Source organism: Pan paniscus, chromosome 16, assembly GCF_029289425.2.
Source record: "Pan paniscus chromosome 16, NHGRI_mPanPan1-v2.0_pri, whole genome shotgun sequence".
NCBI lineage: Eukaryota > Metazoa > Chordata > Mammalia > Primates > Hominidae > Pan > Pan paniscus.
In genome coordinates this window covers 6,370,319-6,388,167 of record NC_073265.2, presented here as the reverse complement: position 1 = coordinate 6,388,167, position 17,849 = coordinate 6,370,319, and the positions used below count along the sequence as shown (strand labels likewise).

General features: G+C 40.4%; 1 protein-coding gene across 14 annotated transcripts in view; it reads left to right on the top strand.

The window, feature by feature from the left end:
* Nucleotides 1-17,849, top strand: part of TJP1 (tight junction protein 1) — a 268,094-nt gene that overhangs the window by 232,279 nt on the left and 17,966 nt on the right. For 8 of the 14 annotated variants that reach the window (XM_034938367.3, XM_034938366.3, XM_034938365.3 and 5 more), the window contains 10 exons: nt 1,597-1,705; nt 2,662-2,881; nt 3,160-3,344; nt 3,447-3,542; nt 7,963-8,045; nt 8,993-9,203; nt 9,505-9,605; nt 15,275-15,625; nt 15,967-16,206; nt 16,840-17,712. In XM_034938367.3, the coding sequence (XP_034794258.1) occupies nt 1,597-1,705; nt 2,662-2,881; nt 3,160-3,344; nt 3,447-3,542; nt 7,963-8,045; nt 8,993-9,203; nt 9,505-9,605; nt 15,275-15,625; nt 15,967-16,206; nt 16,840-17,712 (2,469 nt within the window). The remainder of the gene's footprint in view (nt 1-1,596; nt 1,706-2,661; nt 2,882-3,159; nt 3,345-3,446; nt 3,543-7,962; nt 8,046-8,992; nt 9,204-9,504; nt 9,606-15,274; nt 15,626-15,966; nt 16,207-16,839; nt 17,713-17,849) is intronic. The other 6 variants (XM_034938372.3, XM_055098165.2, XM_034938368.3 and 3 more) reach the window with 1 other exon arrangement.

Genomic DNA, 17,849 nt, shown 5'->3' with positions numbered 1-17,849 from the left:
CTACACTGCCTCTTTCTTGGGTTTGGTTGCTCAAGTGAGCAGCTCGTAATCAAAGTCTTTTCACTTAGCAATTTCCTGAGCTCTGTCATTTTCTCATTGAATCCTCCTCCTTTTCCCTTCAAACTTAGCATGTCAAAAAGTCAAGGCATCATGGTGACTTCAGACCTATTTCCATCTGATCTGATATGGTGATTGTTTCTGATGATGTTTACATTGTTGTCAATCAAGTTAGGTCAAAAACATTTAAATACAACATGTATAATAACGTTCACTATACCAAGGAAAGTAAAGAGACCTATTTTCTTACCCATCTCTTAACCCTGTTTTGAAGTAATCAGGGCATACATTTTTTTAAACGTTTCTTTCTTTTTTTTTTTTTTTTTCCTTGAGACAGCGCCTCATTGTCACCCAGGCTGGAATGCAGTGGGGTGTGATCATGGCTCACTGCAGCCTTAAACACCTAGGCTCAAACGATCTTCCCCTCAGCCTCCTGAGTAGATGGGACCACAGGCATTCGCCACCACACGTGGCAAATTTTTGTATTTTTTGTAGAGGCAGGGTTTCACCACGTGGTCCAGACTGGTCTCAAACTCCTGGGTTCAAGCAGTCCACCTACTTTGGCCTCCCAGAGTGCTGGGATTACAGACATGAGTCACTGCGCCTGGCTAAAAAATGTTTCTTAATAGTTCACTTTTGTTTTGTATCATAAAAGTAAGTGGTGCGTGTCAGGTTTTTTTGTTTCTAGGGTTTTTTTTTTTCTTTTTTAATCTGGAAAATTTCCAAAAGGTGGAAAGAAGAAAACCTGCCTGTAATCCTGCACACAGTCACTGGTGACATTTTAATAAGTTCATTTTGGCATTTAGAAGCTTCTAATAGAAGTAAATATTAACTTGGCAAACACTGAGCCTGCATTACACAGATGCTCTTACAGGGTTGCTACAGTGCAGATTGTCTTTTTAATCCCATTTTCTTTTGATTTTTTTTCTCAGCAACTTGTAAAAAGTTACCTTTTTTCATCTAAACTGGTTAAATTTTACACAGATGATCTTTAATGTCAGGACACACTGAATACTATTTAAATAAATTTATACCTTTAACTCACTTTATTTGTTTCTGTTTTTTTTAAATTAGAGTGTATTCTTTTCTCCAAAGTAAAATAAATTTTTTGGTCTTAAAAGATGTGATATTTTCGGCCGGGTGTGGTGACTCATGCCTGTAATCCCAGCACTTTAGGAGACCAAAGCGGGCGGATCACCTGAGGTCAGGAGTTTGAGACCAACCTGCCCAACATGGTGAAACCCCATCTCTACTAAAAATATAAAAAAATTAGCTGGGTGTGGTGGTGGGCACCTGCAATCCCAGCTACTCGGGAGGCTGAGGCAGGAGAATCGCTTGAACCTGGGAGGTGGAGGTTGCAGTGAGCTGAGATCGTGCCATTGCACTCCAGCCTGGGCGACAGAGCGAGACTCTGTCTCAAAAAAAAAAAAAAAGATGTGATATTTTCACATTAGGTAGACTGAGAGTATCTGTGTCCTGTGTATGTTATTTTCATATTCTTAAACAGCCAAGAATGATTTATGAAATCTTATTTATTAGGTAAACAACGTAGATTTTACAAATATCATAAGAGAAGAAGCCGTCCTTTTCCTGCTTGACCTCCCTAAAGGAGAAGAAGTGACCATATTGGCTCAGAAGAAGAAGGATGGTGAGATGCTGTCAGAAAATGGAGGAGATAAACCTGTAGAGTTTGAGGACTTACAAAGGGATTTATTCCATTTTTAAAAAATAAGTCACTCAAAGTTGAGTGATGAATGAATTTGTTAATCTCAAAGTTATGTAATTCTAAGTCATTTAGGAGCACAGAATTTCAGATGATTCTCATTAGCAGAGCATGCTAATAGGACTAACCTTTATAGTATTCTAATTTAAATAAAATGCCATCCAACCCTTTACAAGTGATAGAAAGTGTTGATTTATTAGCCATCAGAACCATACAAAAGTATATATGAGCAGCTTTCAGATTTTGTACTGATGTTTCTAAGCAATACACTCAGATGTTTATTAGCATTAATTCAAGAGAAAACTCCATTTTTTCTGTGATACAATTTTCACTTAGAGCCAGGTTTCTCAGCCTTGGCACTGTTGACATTTTGGACCAAATAATGTGGTTTTAGGGGCTGTCCTGTGTATTGTGGATGTTTAGGAGCATTCCTAGCCTCTGCTCACTAGATGAGATGCCACTAGCACACACCCCTTACCCTTTCAGTACACAGATGGGGCAGTCAAAACTGCATATTGGCAAATGTCCAATGTTGGATGGCGAGGGATAAAATTACCTTTATTTGAGAACTGCTGATTTAGATATGGAAATGTCTATAATGTTTGCAGATAAGTTAGATGATATAATAGAAAACAAGCATGTGGCTTTTGACAAGTTACTTGATGTATTTTCTGCATCAGTTTCCTCATCTGCAAAATGGAAGTACTAAGAGTTTCAATTCTTACAGTGATGAATACATGAAATAATACAGTACCTGGCACATAGTAAGAATTTGTTGGATATTATTATTGATATTATCATAGCATCTTTACATAATGTACTGTCTTTCAGATTGTTATCCCACTAAATATTGATAATGTGTTTGTTTTTATTCCTTTTAGTTTATCGTCGCATTGTAGAATCAGATGTAGGAGATTCTTTCTATATTAGAACCCATTTTGAATATGAAAAGGAATCTCCCTATGGACTTAGTTTTAACAAAGGAGAGGTGTTCCGTGTTGTGGATACCTTGTACAATGGAAAACTGGGCTCTTGGCTTGCTATTCGAATTGGTAAAAATCATAAGGAGGTAGAACGAGGCATCATCCCTAATAAGAACAGGTATGAATGCTTGGATACTTCTCATAGAGTGAATCAAGTAAATGATGATAGATCATTTCAATCCCACTGGGAAATTTTGGTAATGTAAAGAATTCTTTTTCATTGTATTCAACGTATCTATAACTGACTTAGGTTTACAAACTCCTCTTTATTATAACCATTAAGATTTAAACTGTATGTGAACTTCCATCCAGTATTGTATATTTCATTTCATTGTGGGTCTTTTTCCATTTTGCGTTTTAAATGCCCTTATTTTAATTTTCTCCTTTCTTGTGTAGAGCTGAGCAGCTAGCCAGTGTACAGTATACACTTCCAAAAACAGCAGGCGGAGACCGTGCTGACTTCTGGAGATTCAGAGGTCTTCGCAGCTCCAAGAGAAATCTTCGAAAAAGCAGAGAGGATTTGTCCGCTCAGCCTGTTCAAACAAAGTTTCCAGCTTATGAAAGAGTGGTTCTTCGAGAAGGTAGTTTATTTTCTACAGACTAACCTAATACCCTTTAACGTCAATATGTTTAAGAAAGAAAAGGTATAAAATATGCTGTTTTTCATGTGAATTTCTCTCCAGCTGGATTTCTGAGGCCTGTAACCATTTTTGGACCAATAGCTGATGTTGCCAGAGAAAAGCTGGCAAGAGAAGAACCAGATATTTATCAAATTGCAAGTAAGTAGCCTCAAGGCTAACTTAAATGAGGTTGGGAGTTACACCTCTAAAGTGAGTGAGTTCTGATTCACTCATTCAATAAAAATAAGACTTTTTGTCAGTGAAAAATTAGCAGTTTATCCCATTCTTTTAATTTGGTGAGAAAACCCCAGTGACCATGTCCTTGTTCCACCAATTCTTTTAATGAGAAAAATCACCGTTTAGGAAACTCTTGGCTTCATATGAAAATTGCATAACATACAATGTCATTGAATCCTCCCAGTCATGCTCTGAGGTAAGGAGTATAATATCCATGTTACAGTTGAGTAGCCTGAGACTTGGATGGTCATTGTGTGGATCCTTTCCAGTTTCTTCAGTCTAAACTTCCTGGTGGCCCTCAGTGAACAAGTGACAAGACTCGGCTTTGACCACAGCCCTTTCTTGCTCCATTCCAGCTCTTTTAGTCATTAAACTGACAAATACACAAATAGTTAAAAAGGGTAATAAAACATTGCTAATATTATCAGCTGTTATTATTGCAGACATTTATAATAAGATAGTATAAGTATTGAGGCTGCAGTGCTTTGTATGCCAAATACGTGTTGCTTACAAATCCTTGTTTTATTTACTTACTTTTTTTTTTTTTTCCAAGCCAAACTGTATCCAGCTTTATTAAAGATACTTTCCATAAACAATCATGGTATTTCAGGCAGGACATGGGCAGACAATCGTTAACAGTATACAACAACTTTCAAACTCCCTTCTTCAATGGACTACCAAAAATCAGAAAGCCACTATAAAACCCAATGAAGTCTTCATCTGATGCTCTGAACAGGGAAAGTTGAGAGTGAGGGTTGACATTTCACATTTAGCATGTTGTTTAACAACTTTTCACAAGCCAACCCTGACTTTCAGGAAGTGAAACGAAAATGGCAGAATTTATCTGAAGATCCACAATCTAGAAATGGAACCACTGCTCTTTTGACAGGTGCCATCTCAGTGGCATCACTGGAAAGTCCAGATTGCCTGACACACTGGTAACCAATGACTAGGGGTCAGGTCCCAACAGATGTCTGGGCTTAAGGGAGTTAAGTCTATGCTGAAAGATGGAAAGGGAGAAGAGGACATAAAAACAAATTTGTTTTTCCATAGCACAAGGCTTTTGTGCCAAGGTGGCCATGTGTGTCAAAGTCAGGGAATCCCTCCTCCTGGGAGCCAAGAGGAAGTCTCTCAAAACTGGAAGGGAAAGGTGTTTTCTCCACATCAATCCAGCTTTGGAGACATTCTATTAGTGACATATGCCCCTTCCCCCAAAAACAACAATGAAGTGTTCTGTGTGCGAACAACATAGCTTAAAAAAAAAAAAAAGTTAAACAAAATTCTGCATTTTTATAAAACTTGATAAAAAATAGTATTTCAAACTGTACAGTCACCAGAAATACACAGTTATCAAAAATGCACACACTTCACTTGGCATCTCCAGCACCTTCAGCTTTCTGTGCCTGGTCTGTTTTGGCATCTCCATTTTCTGCAGGGTTATTCCCCTCCTTGCCAGCATCAGCTTTTCCCTTTTTCCCTTTGGTACCTTCTCTCCCTTCTTTGCAGGGGCCATTTTAGGCTTGGGCTCTGGCTTTGGAGGAGCAGGTTTAGCAGACAACCTCGCGGATCTTCTCTGTGGTTCGTCCTTCACCTTGGCTTTATCTCCCTTAGCATCCCCTTCAACCTTTCTCTTGGGCATGGTGGCGGTGGCGACAGGACGTAGGTGCTGGACGTGGGATGCAGCGGCACGCGGGCTTTGGTCGGTCCGGGGGTCGTTCTCGCCTCTTCTTCACACTGCTCCTCTTTTTTTTTTTTTTTTCAGAGACAGAGTCTCACTCTTGCCCAGGCAGGAGTGCAGTGGTTAGATCATTGCTCACTGTAGTCTCAAACTCATGGGTTCAAGCAGTCCACACACCTCGGCCTTCCAAGCAGCTAGGACTGCAGGCACATGCCAACACGCCTGGCTAGTTTATTATTATTATTATTATTATTTTTGTAGAAACAGGGTCTCACTATGTTGTCCAGGCTGAACCTCAGCTCCTGGGCTCAAGTGATCTCTGGCCTTGGCCTCCCAGAGTGCTGGGATTACAGGTGTGAGCCACTGCACCCAGTTTTGTTTTATTTTTAAACTGTTTTTGTAATTATAAAAGTGCCATTCTGTGTTTGGAAAAGTTGGAAAGTTAATTTTTACACATATCACCACCCTAAATTTTATTCCATTGTATTTTCTTCCACTCTTTTAAGCATATTTTGGCAAAGTTTTATTTATACTGTTTAGAAAAGTTTATATCCAATTTTTCTTTTTCATAGGTAATGGCATATTTTCATTTTATCCTGCAATTTTTGGTTCAGTTAGGCTTTTTTTATATCGTTTGTTTCGAATTTATATTACTATTACAAAAGATACAGAAATCTGTCCATATTTTGTTTGCTTGTTTATGCCCTGCTTTGTTTCCCAAAGGATTTAAATCCTTAAGAATATAGCTGTTCCCATAATTATGATGAAGTTTCTGCTTTCCAGAGAGTTGTGCTGGGGATTTTGTTCCCACTGGCACTATATGACCCTCAGTAACCTTTTTTTTTTTTTTTTTTTTTTTGAAACAGAGTCTCGCTCTGTCGCTCAGGCTGGAGTGCAGTGGCGCGATCTCAGATCCAGGCTCCAAGCTCCACCTCCTGGGTTCATGCCATTCTCCTGCCTCAGCCTCCCGAGTAGCTGGGACTACAGGCACCCGCCACCACGCCCGGCTAATTTTTTTGTTTTTTTGTTTTTTTAGTAGAGACGGGGTTTCACCGTGTTAGCCAGGATGGTCTCGATCTCCTGACCTCGTGATCTGCCCACCTCGGCCTCCCAAAGTGTTGGGATTACAGGCGTGAGCCACTGCACCCAGCCGACCCTCAGTAACATCTTTAAACTGCATAGTGTTAATTTAAAGAATCAGAACATCATCTTTTTTTTTAATATATTGCTTTTCATTTCATTGCCAATGAAGTTGAATAAGGATATTTATTTTCTGAACATCAGAAGATTTGCAGACAAATGATTTGAGTAAAATCTGAGCAAGTTAGAAAATGTTTATTTCTTAGTTTTTTCAGAAGAAGTTTTGTTTTGTTTTGTTTTGTTTGAGACAAGGTCTTACTGTGTTGCCCAGGTTGGAGTGCACTGACGCAATCTCAGCTCACTGCAACCTCCGCCTCCTGGGTTCAAGCGATTCTCCTGTCTCAGCCTCCCCTAGTGGCTGGGATTACAGGCACCTGCCACCGCACCTGGCTAAGTTATCTGTAGATGACATTTCACCTGAAGAAGTTGGTGGTAACCCTTACCCATAACCAAACTTAGGATTTTTAGATATGGGAAAAGCAAGTATGATGACTTACAAAGCTCTGCCTTAAAGGGTAATACATTGGTTTAATCAGGTTTACTCCACAACAGGGAATTCAGGTAGCTTAGTTTTATATCTTCTTTGAGTCTAATTACAGTCTTTTGAGTTGAGGAGTTAGTAGCATTTTTTTTCCAGCCAGAATTCCCAGTTGATCTTTCTTCTTAATTCTCCAGTGTTCACTAGATTTGAAATTCTGCCCTGCTTGCCCATGGTGCTTTGTCTTATGGTAGTCTCATTCTCCAAAATCATTTATCTTGAACCTCAGTGTGACTTGTCTTTCCAGATCTCTGCCTTTGTCTGATCTCTGAAACACCAAAGGTCTTCCTTTCCTTTCAAACTTTCCTTGTGACCAGAGTCACAAACGTTGCTGTGCTCTGAGATGGTTGGTTGGAAACCAGCCCAAGCTGCATTTGGCACAGTATACACCAGTGAAGACAGGTTGCCAGGATGAAGCCATAGGCTGTCTCACAGTTACAGATGAACAGCTTCCTGCCCCCAGGTTCCCCTTCTACTGATGTAACTAAGGTCTCTAACCCAGAACTCCCTAGGCAATCCGCTATAGCACCATTACCGATGGTTGATGGACATGCCAAGGTATTGACCTCTTAAGCCAGTAGTGGCTGGTTAGAGCTTGGCAAAGGAGCAGCCCCCTCAGTTTATCTCAGTGTGCCATACAAATAATATTTTCTGTGGATGTTACAGTGTGAAAAAGGGTGGGAAGTAGTGCCCTGTTGAGCCATATTAGAGCCCCAGGCAAAAGAAAAAAATGTGCATTCCTGTATATTTTTTCTTCTTTAATGGCTAAGTTTTTTTCCAGAATATTAAAGTAGTTGAAAAAATAGTGAAAAAAAAAAAAGGGAAGTATGCATATTAAAACTCACTTTAAGTACTGCATGCATAAGACAGTTTCCACAAACAAAGTACTATCCAGTCCGGCATATCAGTTGTGGCCAGTAGTTGAGAAACTCCTGTCTAACCAGTGAAAATTTGATGTCTTATTTTTGTCCTGACATAATGAATAGAGAGTGAACCACGAGACGCTGGAACTGACCAACGTAGCTCTGGCATTATTCGCCTGCATACAATAAAGCAAATCATAGATCAAGTAAGTTATTAAAACTTGACCCATTTCATTATGTTATTGTGGTTTTGAGTGGGATGGGATTTGGTTAATTTGAAAGTAGAAGGTAGTTTTTCTGAGACTATTACTGACATACTATAAGAAAATTAAGCCCTTACTGAAAAGCATTATAATGATTACTTTCAAGAGAATAGTTACTGTAGGCATCAGAAGATGATTTTTCATTACCACAAAACAAGTGTATGATGTTTAGATGTAATTAACAAACTGCTTATATATTATATCAGTACAATTCAAGTTGTAGTTTGATATTTACATTCATAAGGAATGTCATGAACATTAAATTCTTAAACTTATTTTTATTCTAACTGTACGTGGATAATACTGTCAGATTGCGGTGTTAGGGCTAAGTCTTAAAAGTGAGCTTCATAGAAAGGTTTTTACAAATTTGGCTAGAAATGGAATTGAGTTAACTTACAATTAGTTTTTTAATATGTGCTCCTGAGACATTAGAATACAAAGAGATCTGTTACCACTGAAATATAGTACAGACTTTTGACTTTTTCTGAATGTGATGGGGTGTTTTGTTTTGTTTTGGTTTGTATTTGTTTTTGTTTTTGAGGTAGGGTCTTGCTGTGTTGCCCAGGTGGGACTGCAGTGGCGTGATCTCGGCTCACTGTAGCCTCTACCTCTCAGGTTCAAGCGATTCTTGTGCCTCAGCCACCCAAGTAGCTGGGATTACAGGCGTGCACCACCATGCCTGGCTAGTTTTTGTATTTTTAGTAGAGATAGAGTTTCTCCATACTGGCCAGGCTGGTCTGGAACTCCTGGCCTCAAGTGATTCACCCACCTCGACCTCCCAAAGTGCTAGGATTATAGGCGTAGCGTGAGCCACTGCACCCAGCTGAATTTGATGATTCTTAATTAATGATGTCTTGTGTCTTTGTATATATTTTTCTTTCTGTTTCTAGGACAAACATGCTTTATTAGATGTAACACCAAATGCAGTTGATCGTCTTAACTATGCCCAGTGGTATCCAATTGTTGTATTTCTTAACCCTGATTCTAAGCAAGGAGTAAAAACAATGAGAATGAGGTTATGTCCAGAATCTCGGAAAAGTGCCAGGAAGTTATATGAGCGATCTCATAAACTTCGTAAAAATAATCACCATCTTTTTACAAGTGAGTATGTTAATAAAGGCCTTCTTTCAGCTTACAATGTCTGGGCAACATTAAGTCGGCCAAAATGTTATGGTGTTCAAATACTAAAACTTACATGATACTTTCTTGGAAAGCTTCCTGTTGTGTTAACAGCTGCTGTTTGGTTAAAAGAAAATATACAGTAGCAAAATAGAAATTTCAAATGTTTGCATCCTCAGATACCATCTTTCAGTAATGACGATTTAGCTGTAAGCAGGGTTGAATTAATTCTGACTTTTGGCAGTGCTCTAACCATAAAACTACATCGTTAATTTATTTTCAGCTACAATTAACTTAAATTCAATGAATGATGGTTGGTATGGTGCGCTGAAAGAAGCAATTCAACAACAGCAAAACCAGCTGGTATGGGTTTCCGAGGGAAAGGTAAGACATTTCGTATTACTTTTTTGACTTGTTCAGTAAATTATGTAACTAATCAGAGATGCTTTTGAGATACCAGTGCTTTCTAATTAGATCAACATATTGGAGAAATTTGGGGAAAGTTAGCTTTTAGGTTTTTATAATTTGTGTGTAGGGGTTATGAAAGTTGTTTCTGATGGTAAGAGAATTCTTAAATTTTCTCACCTGTTGAATTACCACTGTAGTAGGATTGTCTCCTAAAGAATCTTAAATTATAATGAAGAGCAGGTTGAGTTCTGATGCTGCCCCTGTCTGGCTATGAATGATGACTTTGAGCCTGGCTTCAGTTTCCTCCTCTGAAAATGAGGGGATTTGGATGGCCTAGATGAGCATCTCCCAAAGTGCTGTCCTCAGCATGCTCAATTCAGGACTTGCTCTAAGAGAGAAGGCACTATGAAGGCAAGCAGCCGATGGGAAATAAACCCTAGACCCCCCACGAGTATCCTCGTACCCACTGGCATTTAAAGGCTCTGAGACATCTTAAAAGTTAAAAAGCCAACTTCATGCATTTCCTCGCATTTATTTTTCACTCAACACCTGTTAACATTCTCACAGCATACTGGGAGATATTGAACAAAGCAATAGATCCTTCTTGGCTTTGAATTTTGGTTTTCTATACGTCCAAATGGCCAGCTTTAAAATAACTACTTTCTATTGTCAGTCTTTCTGGTTTTATAGCAATCTTTGATGGGAAGGTCTGTTTATTTTGTCTGGAGAGTTAATCATTTCCTCAAAATACACCATTGAGGGAAGCTTTTTTTTTTTTAAATGTCTTTTACCTTTTTCAGATCAGTGCAGTAAGTTTTGGTTATTAGGGAAGATTGAGAGTATCTCTGGTTTTTATTTTGTTCTTTGTACTTCCTTGTTGGTTTGGTTTTTGTTGTGTTTTGCCCCCGCATGGTCCCTACCTTCCTCTGCCTGGCTGTGGCTACAGATGCTCTGACAGTGCATGCTGCATGCTTAGGACCCCCCATGTCCTCTACCCAGACATACACAGCCTCTGCAAGGAGAGCTGTTAACACTGAGAGGCAGTGTCTATTGTTCTCACCTATAGTAATGTGTCAGAACTATGGTTTTTCTCATTATGAACCAGTCTGGGGGATGGACCATGCATACAAGAGCCTAAGACCACTCTGAATAACATGGCAGCTGGAACTTGATAGGAAAATGAAGGTGGAAACAAACCACACCACTTTACATGAACACACTATTACTAATTTCTACTTTTGCAGCACTTGAAAGGATTGTAGTCTTCATACTAACCTTCTATAGCAACACAATTCTGTTAACATCCTTTGGCAGGTCCAATGTTAATAGCTTTCACTAGTGAATTCTTAAAATGAAATTAGTCTATAAATGTTTTCCCAAAATGCGCAAAGTATACATTTGTAGTATCTGAGAGGCTTTTTTAAAATCCACAAATCTTAATTTTCTATAAAGTATTTTAGTGATATTCTTGTGTGCTTTCTTTGCTTGGTTTTAAAATAAAGGTCCAACTTTCTAGCTTTTTATGTGAGGAAAAATAGGTTATTTATTATCAGGCTAGACTGATGCATTTTGTAAGCCAGAAAAGGTTGTTACAACTTAAAGCTTATCTTCCTGTCCTCTTCTCTTCAAGTATATTTCATAGAATAGATTCTTAAACTAAAACTACTTCATTTCACATTGACTTTCCTGAACCAACTACTTTGACCTAATTGCTAGAAAGAGTTCCTTTTTACGAGATCTGACACAGTCTTACATATTCCCTGCTAAACCAGGAAAAGTCATCCTGAGGCTTTCTTAACATATTTCCTAGTTCAAAGCAACCCATCGTTCTTGCTTACATCTGCATTTCAAACCAGCTTTAAAAACTTAAGTGGATTGATTCGTTCTAAGTTATTCTTGTCCAGACTTTCAATATTTCCTTGACTGGCTACTGGATTATAGTATTCAGAACCCTGGCAAGTTAAAGATTAGAGTAGATAGCAAGAAGACTTTTCTTCTGCAACAGCTGTTACCGAGTTGAGAAGCCATTGAGACTTGTTCAGAGGGATTGTGCTCTAACAGGATAGATCCCTGGATTCCCACTCTCCCCAGCCCAGCCTGGCAGATGCTCTCTTGAAAACTGGAGCATGGGGAGACCTGACACACCCTAGTCTTTCTTATCAGGAAGGCAGTGCTCAAGGTCAGAGTCTTAACGAGCCAAGCATGGGGACTGCGTGGAAAGCTCCATTCAGGCAACTTGACTCCCAAGACCATGCTTCTGGCACAGCAGACCTGCAGAGCCACACCAAACCTGCTAGTTAATAGCAGTGCATCTTTCTGGAGGACAAGAGTTTCATGTTTGTCCTTCATTCCATACTGAAGTGGAAGAAATACTTTCTGATTCCTGGATTCCAGATCCTTCAGCTCTCATGAGTAACTGAGCACGGTGTCTAGGCAGGGTCTTCAGGAAGTGTTCTTTTTCATCCAGGTACTAGTGTCACGTTAGTGTCCAGTGATAACCTGTTGATTGCAACTCTGTAGCTTCCTTTCCCTCAAATACTTCTCACTTTCTTTCTGATCTACTCAGAAGATAATCAACATAAACTATTAGAAACTGAGTTCTTAATTACTTAACAAAAGAAAAGCATTACTGTATTTCTTCCTCTCCATCTGTTGGATACTGTTTCTATGAAAAATAATAAATAATTTCTTCTTAATGTAGCAACCACCATGTAGGTGATGATTTTCCATTGTGTTTCATAACAGCTTTAAGGGCCAAATGTTTAACAGGTTGTTTTAGTCTGCTCTTGAACTGCTGTAAAGAACTACCTGAGACCGGGTAACTTATAAAGAAAAGAGATTTAATTGGCTCACAGTTCTGTGGGCTGTACAGGCTCCTGCTTCTGGGGAGGCCTCAGGAAACTTAAGACAGCGAAGGGGAAAAAGCATGTCTTACATGGTTGGAGCAGGAGGAAGAGAGAGAAGGGGGGACTACTACACACTTTTAAACAGACAGAGCTTGGGAGAACTCTTATCACAAGATAGTATTAGGGGGATGGTGCTAAACCATTAGAAACCGCCCTCGTGATCCAATCACCTCCTACCAGGCCCCACTCCAACACTGAGGGTTATAATTCAACATGAGATTTGGGTGGGGACACAAATCCAAACCATATCATTCTGTTCCTGGTCCCTCCCAAATTTCATGTCCTTCTCACATTGCAAACTATGATGGTGCGTTCCCAGCAGTGCCACAAAGTCTTAACTCATTTCAGCATTAACTCAGAAGTTCAAAGTCTCATCTGAGACAAGGCTAGTCTCTTCTGTCTAGGAGCCTGTAAAATCAAAAACAAGTTAGTTACTTCCAAGATACAAAGGGGACATAAACATTGGGTAAATACTCCCTTTTCAAAATGGAGAAGTCTGCCAAAACAAAGGAGCTCCAATCCCCATGAAATTCCAAAAGTAAGTAGATTAGTCATTAAATCTTAAAGCTCCAAAATAATCTCCGTTGACTCCACTGCTCACACCCAGGCTACAATGATGCAAGGGGTGAGCTACCAAGGCCTTGGACAGCTCTGCCTCTGTAGCCACGCAGGGCACAGCCCCTGCAGCTCCTTTCATGGACTGGCATTGTGTGCCTGTGGCTTTTCCAGGTGCATGGTGCATGCTGTTGGTGGACCTACCTCTCTAAGGTCTGGAGGACAATGGGCCTCTTCTCACAGCTCCACTAGGCAGTGCCCCAGTGGGGACTCTCTGGTGGGGGGCTCCAACCCCACATTTCCCCTCCACACTGCCCTGGAGGTTCTCCATGAGGGCTCCGCTCCTGCAGCAGACTTCTGCCTGGACATCCAGGCATTTCCATACATCCTCTGAAATCTAGGCAGAGGCTCCCAAGCCTCAACTGTCTCCCTCTGTGCACCCACAGACTTAGCATCATGTGGAAGCTGCCAAGGCTTAGGGCTTGCACCCTCTGAAGCAACAGCCTGAGCTGTAACTTGGCCCATTTTGGCCATGTCTGGAGCTAGAACAGCCATGATGCAGGGCACCATGTCCTGAGAGAGCAGCAGGGCCGGGCCTGGATCACCCACGAAACCATTTTTTCCCTCCTAGGCCTCCAGGCTTGTGATGGGAGGGGCTGCCGCAAAGGTCTCCAAAATGCCCTGGAGACATTTTCCCCCATTGTTTTGTCTGTTAATATTCTGTCCCTCGTTACTTAGCAAATTTCTGCAGCCAGCTTGAATTCCTCCCCAGAAAATGGGTTTTTATTTTTTACTGCATAGCCAGGCTGCAAATTTTCCAAACTTTTATGCTCTGCTTCACTTTTAAATATAAGTTCCAGTTTCAGATAATCTGTTTGTGCACACATATGAACACATGCTGTTAGAAGCAGCCAGGTTGCATCTTGAATGCTTTGCTATTCAGAAATTTCTTCCACCAGATGCCCTAAATCATCTCTCTCAAGTTCAAAGTTCCACAGATCACTAGAGCAGGGGCACAATGCCACCAGTGTCTTTGCTAAAGCATAGCAAGAATGAATGACCTTTACTCCAGTTCCCAGTAAGTTCTTCATCTCTGTCTGAGACCTCCACAGCCTGGACTTTATTGTCCATATCACTATTAGCATTTTGGTCAAAACCATTCAACAGGTCTCTAGGAAATTCCAAACTTTCCCTCATTTTTCTGTCTTCTCTTGAGCCCTCCAAACTGTTCCAACCTCTGCCCATTACCCAGTTCCAAAGCTGCTTCCACATTTTCAGGTATCTTTTTGGCAATGCCCTACTTCTCTGGTACCAATTTACTGTATTAGTCCATTCTCACACTGTGATAAAGAACCACCTGAGACTGGGTAATTTATAAAGAAAAGGTTTAATTGGCTCACAGTTCTGCAGGCTGTACAGGCTTCTGCTCCTGGGGAGGCCTCAGGCAACTTACAATCGTGGCAGAAGGGGAAGGAAGCACGTCTTATATGGCTGGAGCAGGAGGAAGAGAGTTGGGGAGGTGCCGCACACTTAAAAAAACAGATCTTGGGAGAATTCTATCACAAGACTGTGTGAGGGAGATGGTGCTAAACCATTAGAAACCACCCCCATGATCCAGTCACCTCTCACCAGGCCCCTCCCCCAACACTGGGGATTACAATTCAACATGAGATTTGGGTGGGAACACAAATCCAAACCATATCAGTTGTTTCCTAAACATAAATATATTAGCTCTTATTCAACTTTTGAACTGTTGGGTTTATTTCATAGGTATTCTTCCATGTGCTATTCTGTCAGTGTGTCCTTGTTTCTGTGAGCTTAGTTTGGTAACATTCTCCCTCTTCCCCTTGCTTAAAAGGGCTGAAGAGCTAGTGAGTAGGTTTTATAAATCTGAGCAGTGTCAGAGTTTCTTCGTTGTCTTCCAGGGCTGGGCCCTGGAGTCTAACTTTGTCCTGGCTTACCGGCCACTGTTTCCTTCATCCATGCCCTTCAGATCTCAAGGGGTGCTCCATGTGTCTGCGTGTGTGCTTGTACAATCTTCTTGACTTTTCCTTACCAGAAGTTTCAAGAAGTAGATGTGACTTCTCCAGAGGAAGATATCCTTTTCAATCTGCCTTGTACGATAAAGGCCATCTCTTAAAGAACTACTGAATAAAATTTGTAATTTACTTTTATTTGACCCAGGCGGATGGTGCTACAAGTGATGACCTTGATTTGCATGATGATCGTCTGTCCTACCTGTCAGCTCCAGGTAGTGAATACTCAATGTATAGCACGGACAGTAGACACACTTCTGACTATGAAGACACAGACACAGAAGGCGGGGCCTACACTGATCAAGAACTAGATGAAACTCTTAATGATGAGGTTGGGACTCCACCGGAGTCTGCCATTACACGGTCCTCTGAGCCTGTAAGAGAGGACTCCTCTGGAATGCATCATGAAAACCAAACATATCCTCCTTACTCACCACAAGCGCAGCCACAACCAATTCATAGAATAGACTCCCCTGGATTTAAGCCAGCCTCTCAACAGGTAAGCAGCAAGCATTCAACGTTTTGTAGATAGAGGTGCATTATTAAATTTTAGAATGTGGTGATTGAGTTAAAAATATATATGTTGTCCTTTCTCCAGATTAAGAATTAATCTTCAATTTCAATTTGAGAGTACCAAGGGCTTAATTCTAAATTTTGTGTGTTTGTCTTAACACAGCAATGTACTGGATTTTTTTTTTTTCCCAAAAAGTTTAGGACATGAGGTCATAATTTTGTTATTCAGCACACTTAAAATGTATGTCTACCAATCACTATAAATTGAAGTGGAAAGTTAGCAGTAAACAGAAACACTATATTTAAAATATTTTAAACACTTCACAGAAAGCAGAAGCTTCATCTCCAGTCCCTTACCTTTCGCCTGAAACAAACCCAGCATCATCAACCTCTGCTGTTAATCATAATGTAAATTTAACTAATGTCAGACTGGAGGAGCCCACCCCAGCTCCTTCCACCTCTTACTCACCACAAGCTGATTCTTTAAGAACACCAAGTACTGAGGCAGCTCACATAATGCTAAGAGATCAAGAACCATCATTGTCGTCGCATGTAGATCCAACAAAGGTACCTGTGCTGCGGTGTTGCACTAATTTGTTGCTGTCCATCAATCTGGCACATGATCATTTTTGCTTTGCCCTTTAAGTGTTCCTTTTGCTTTTTTACTGCAGGCTTATACACTGTAATGCTTTCAAATCAATACAAATCATTTCAGTTTCGTAGTTTGCATGGCTTCCATTGGTATACGGATTATTTGAAAACAGGCCTTTTAATTGAGATTTGTGCTTATTATTTTTATTTTTGGCTTTCAGTATCTTCCAGAATTCCTTAATATGTAATCGAAACCCATCATAAACATATTTATGTTAATACAAATTATGATGCCCATAAATCTTCTTTAGGATTTTTCAGTGTCGAAGTGTAATCAATAGTGCATTAATTTTCTACTAAATTTAATATTTATCTTTAACTCACTGTTTATTTAGTACATGCTGAAACATAAAAGCCCCTACCTGCATTATAAATTTTGAGCTTTCACTTAAACCAGCTTTTTCCACTAATCTTGTCTATCCTGATAATAAATGGTAAAACATACCATTTTCACATATTAAATCATAGTTTAATATTTAATCACAGTCTAATAAAATAGACTAGAATTAGAAACAAGACTTTGTCCTTAAATGTGAATTTTTTATACAGGTGTATAGAAAGGATCCATATCCCGAGGAAATGATGAGGCAGAACCATGTTTTGAAACAGCCAGCCGTTAGTCACCCAGGGCACAGGCCAGACAAAGAGCCTAATCTGACCTATGAACCCCAACTCCCATACGTAGAGAAACAAGCCAGCAGAGACCTCGAGCAGCCCACATACAGATACGAGTCCTCAAGCTATACGGACCAGTTTTCTCGAAACTATGAACATCGTCTGCGATACGAAGATCGCGTCCCCATGTATGAAGAACAGTGGTCATATTATGATGACAAACAGCCCTACCCATCTCGGCCACCTTTTGATAATCAGCACTCTCAAGACCTTGACTCCAGACAGCATCCTGAAGAGTCCTCAGAACGAGGGTACTTTCCACGTTTTGAAGAGCCAGCCCCTCTGTCTTACGACAGCAGACCACGTTACGAACAGGCACCTAGAGCATCCGCCCTGCGGCACGAAGAGCAGCCAGCTCCTGGGTATGACACACATGGTAGACTCAGACCGGAAGCCCAGCCCCACCCTTCAGCAGGGCCCAAGCCCGCAGAGTCCAAGCAGTATTTTGAGCAATATTCACGCAGTTACGAGCAAGTACCACCCCAAGGATTTACCTCTAGAGCAGGTCATTTTGAGCCTCTCCATGGTGCTGCAGCTGTCCCTCCGCTGATACCTTCATCTCAGCATAAGCCAGAAGCTCTGCCTTCAAACACCAAACCACTGCCTCCACCCCCAACTCAAACCGAAGAAGAGGAAGATCCAGCAATGAAGCCACAGTCTGTACTCACCAGAGTTAAGATGTTTGAAAACAAAAGATCTGCATCCTTAGAGACCAAGAAGGATGTAAATGACACTGGCAGTTTTAAGGTAAATATGTCTTTAGTGCCTTGGATGCATGGGCACACCGTTTAAAAGGCTTCTTGGCTCTCCCCTCCGCCATTACATGATATCTATTCTGTAATTATCTGTTCCTTAGGCATATTTGTCTTTTTTTTTTTTTTTTT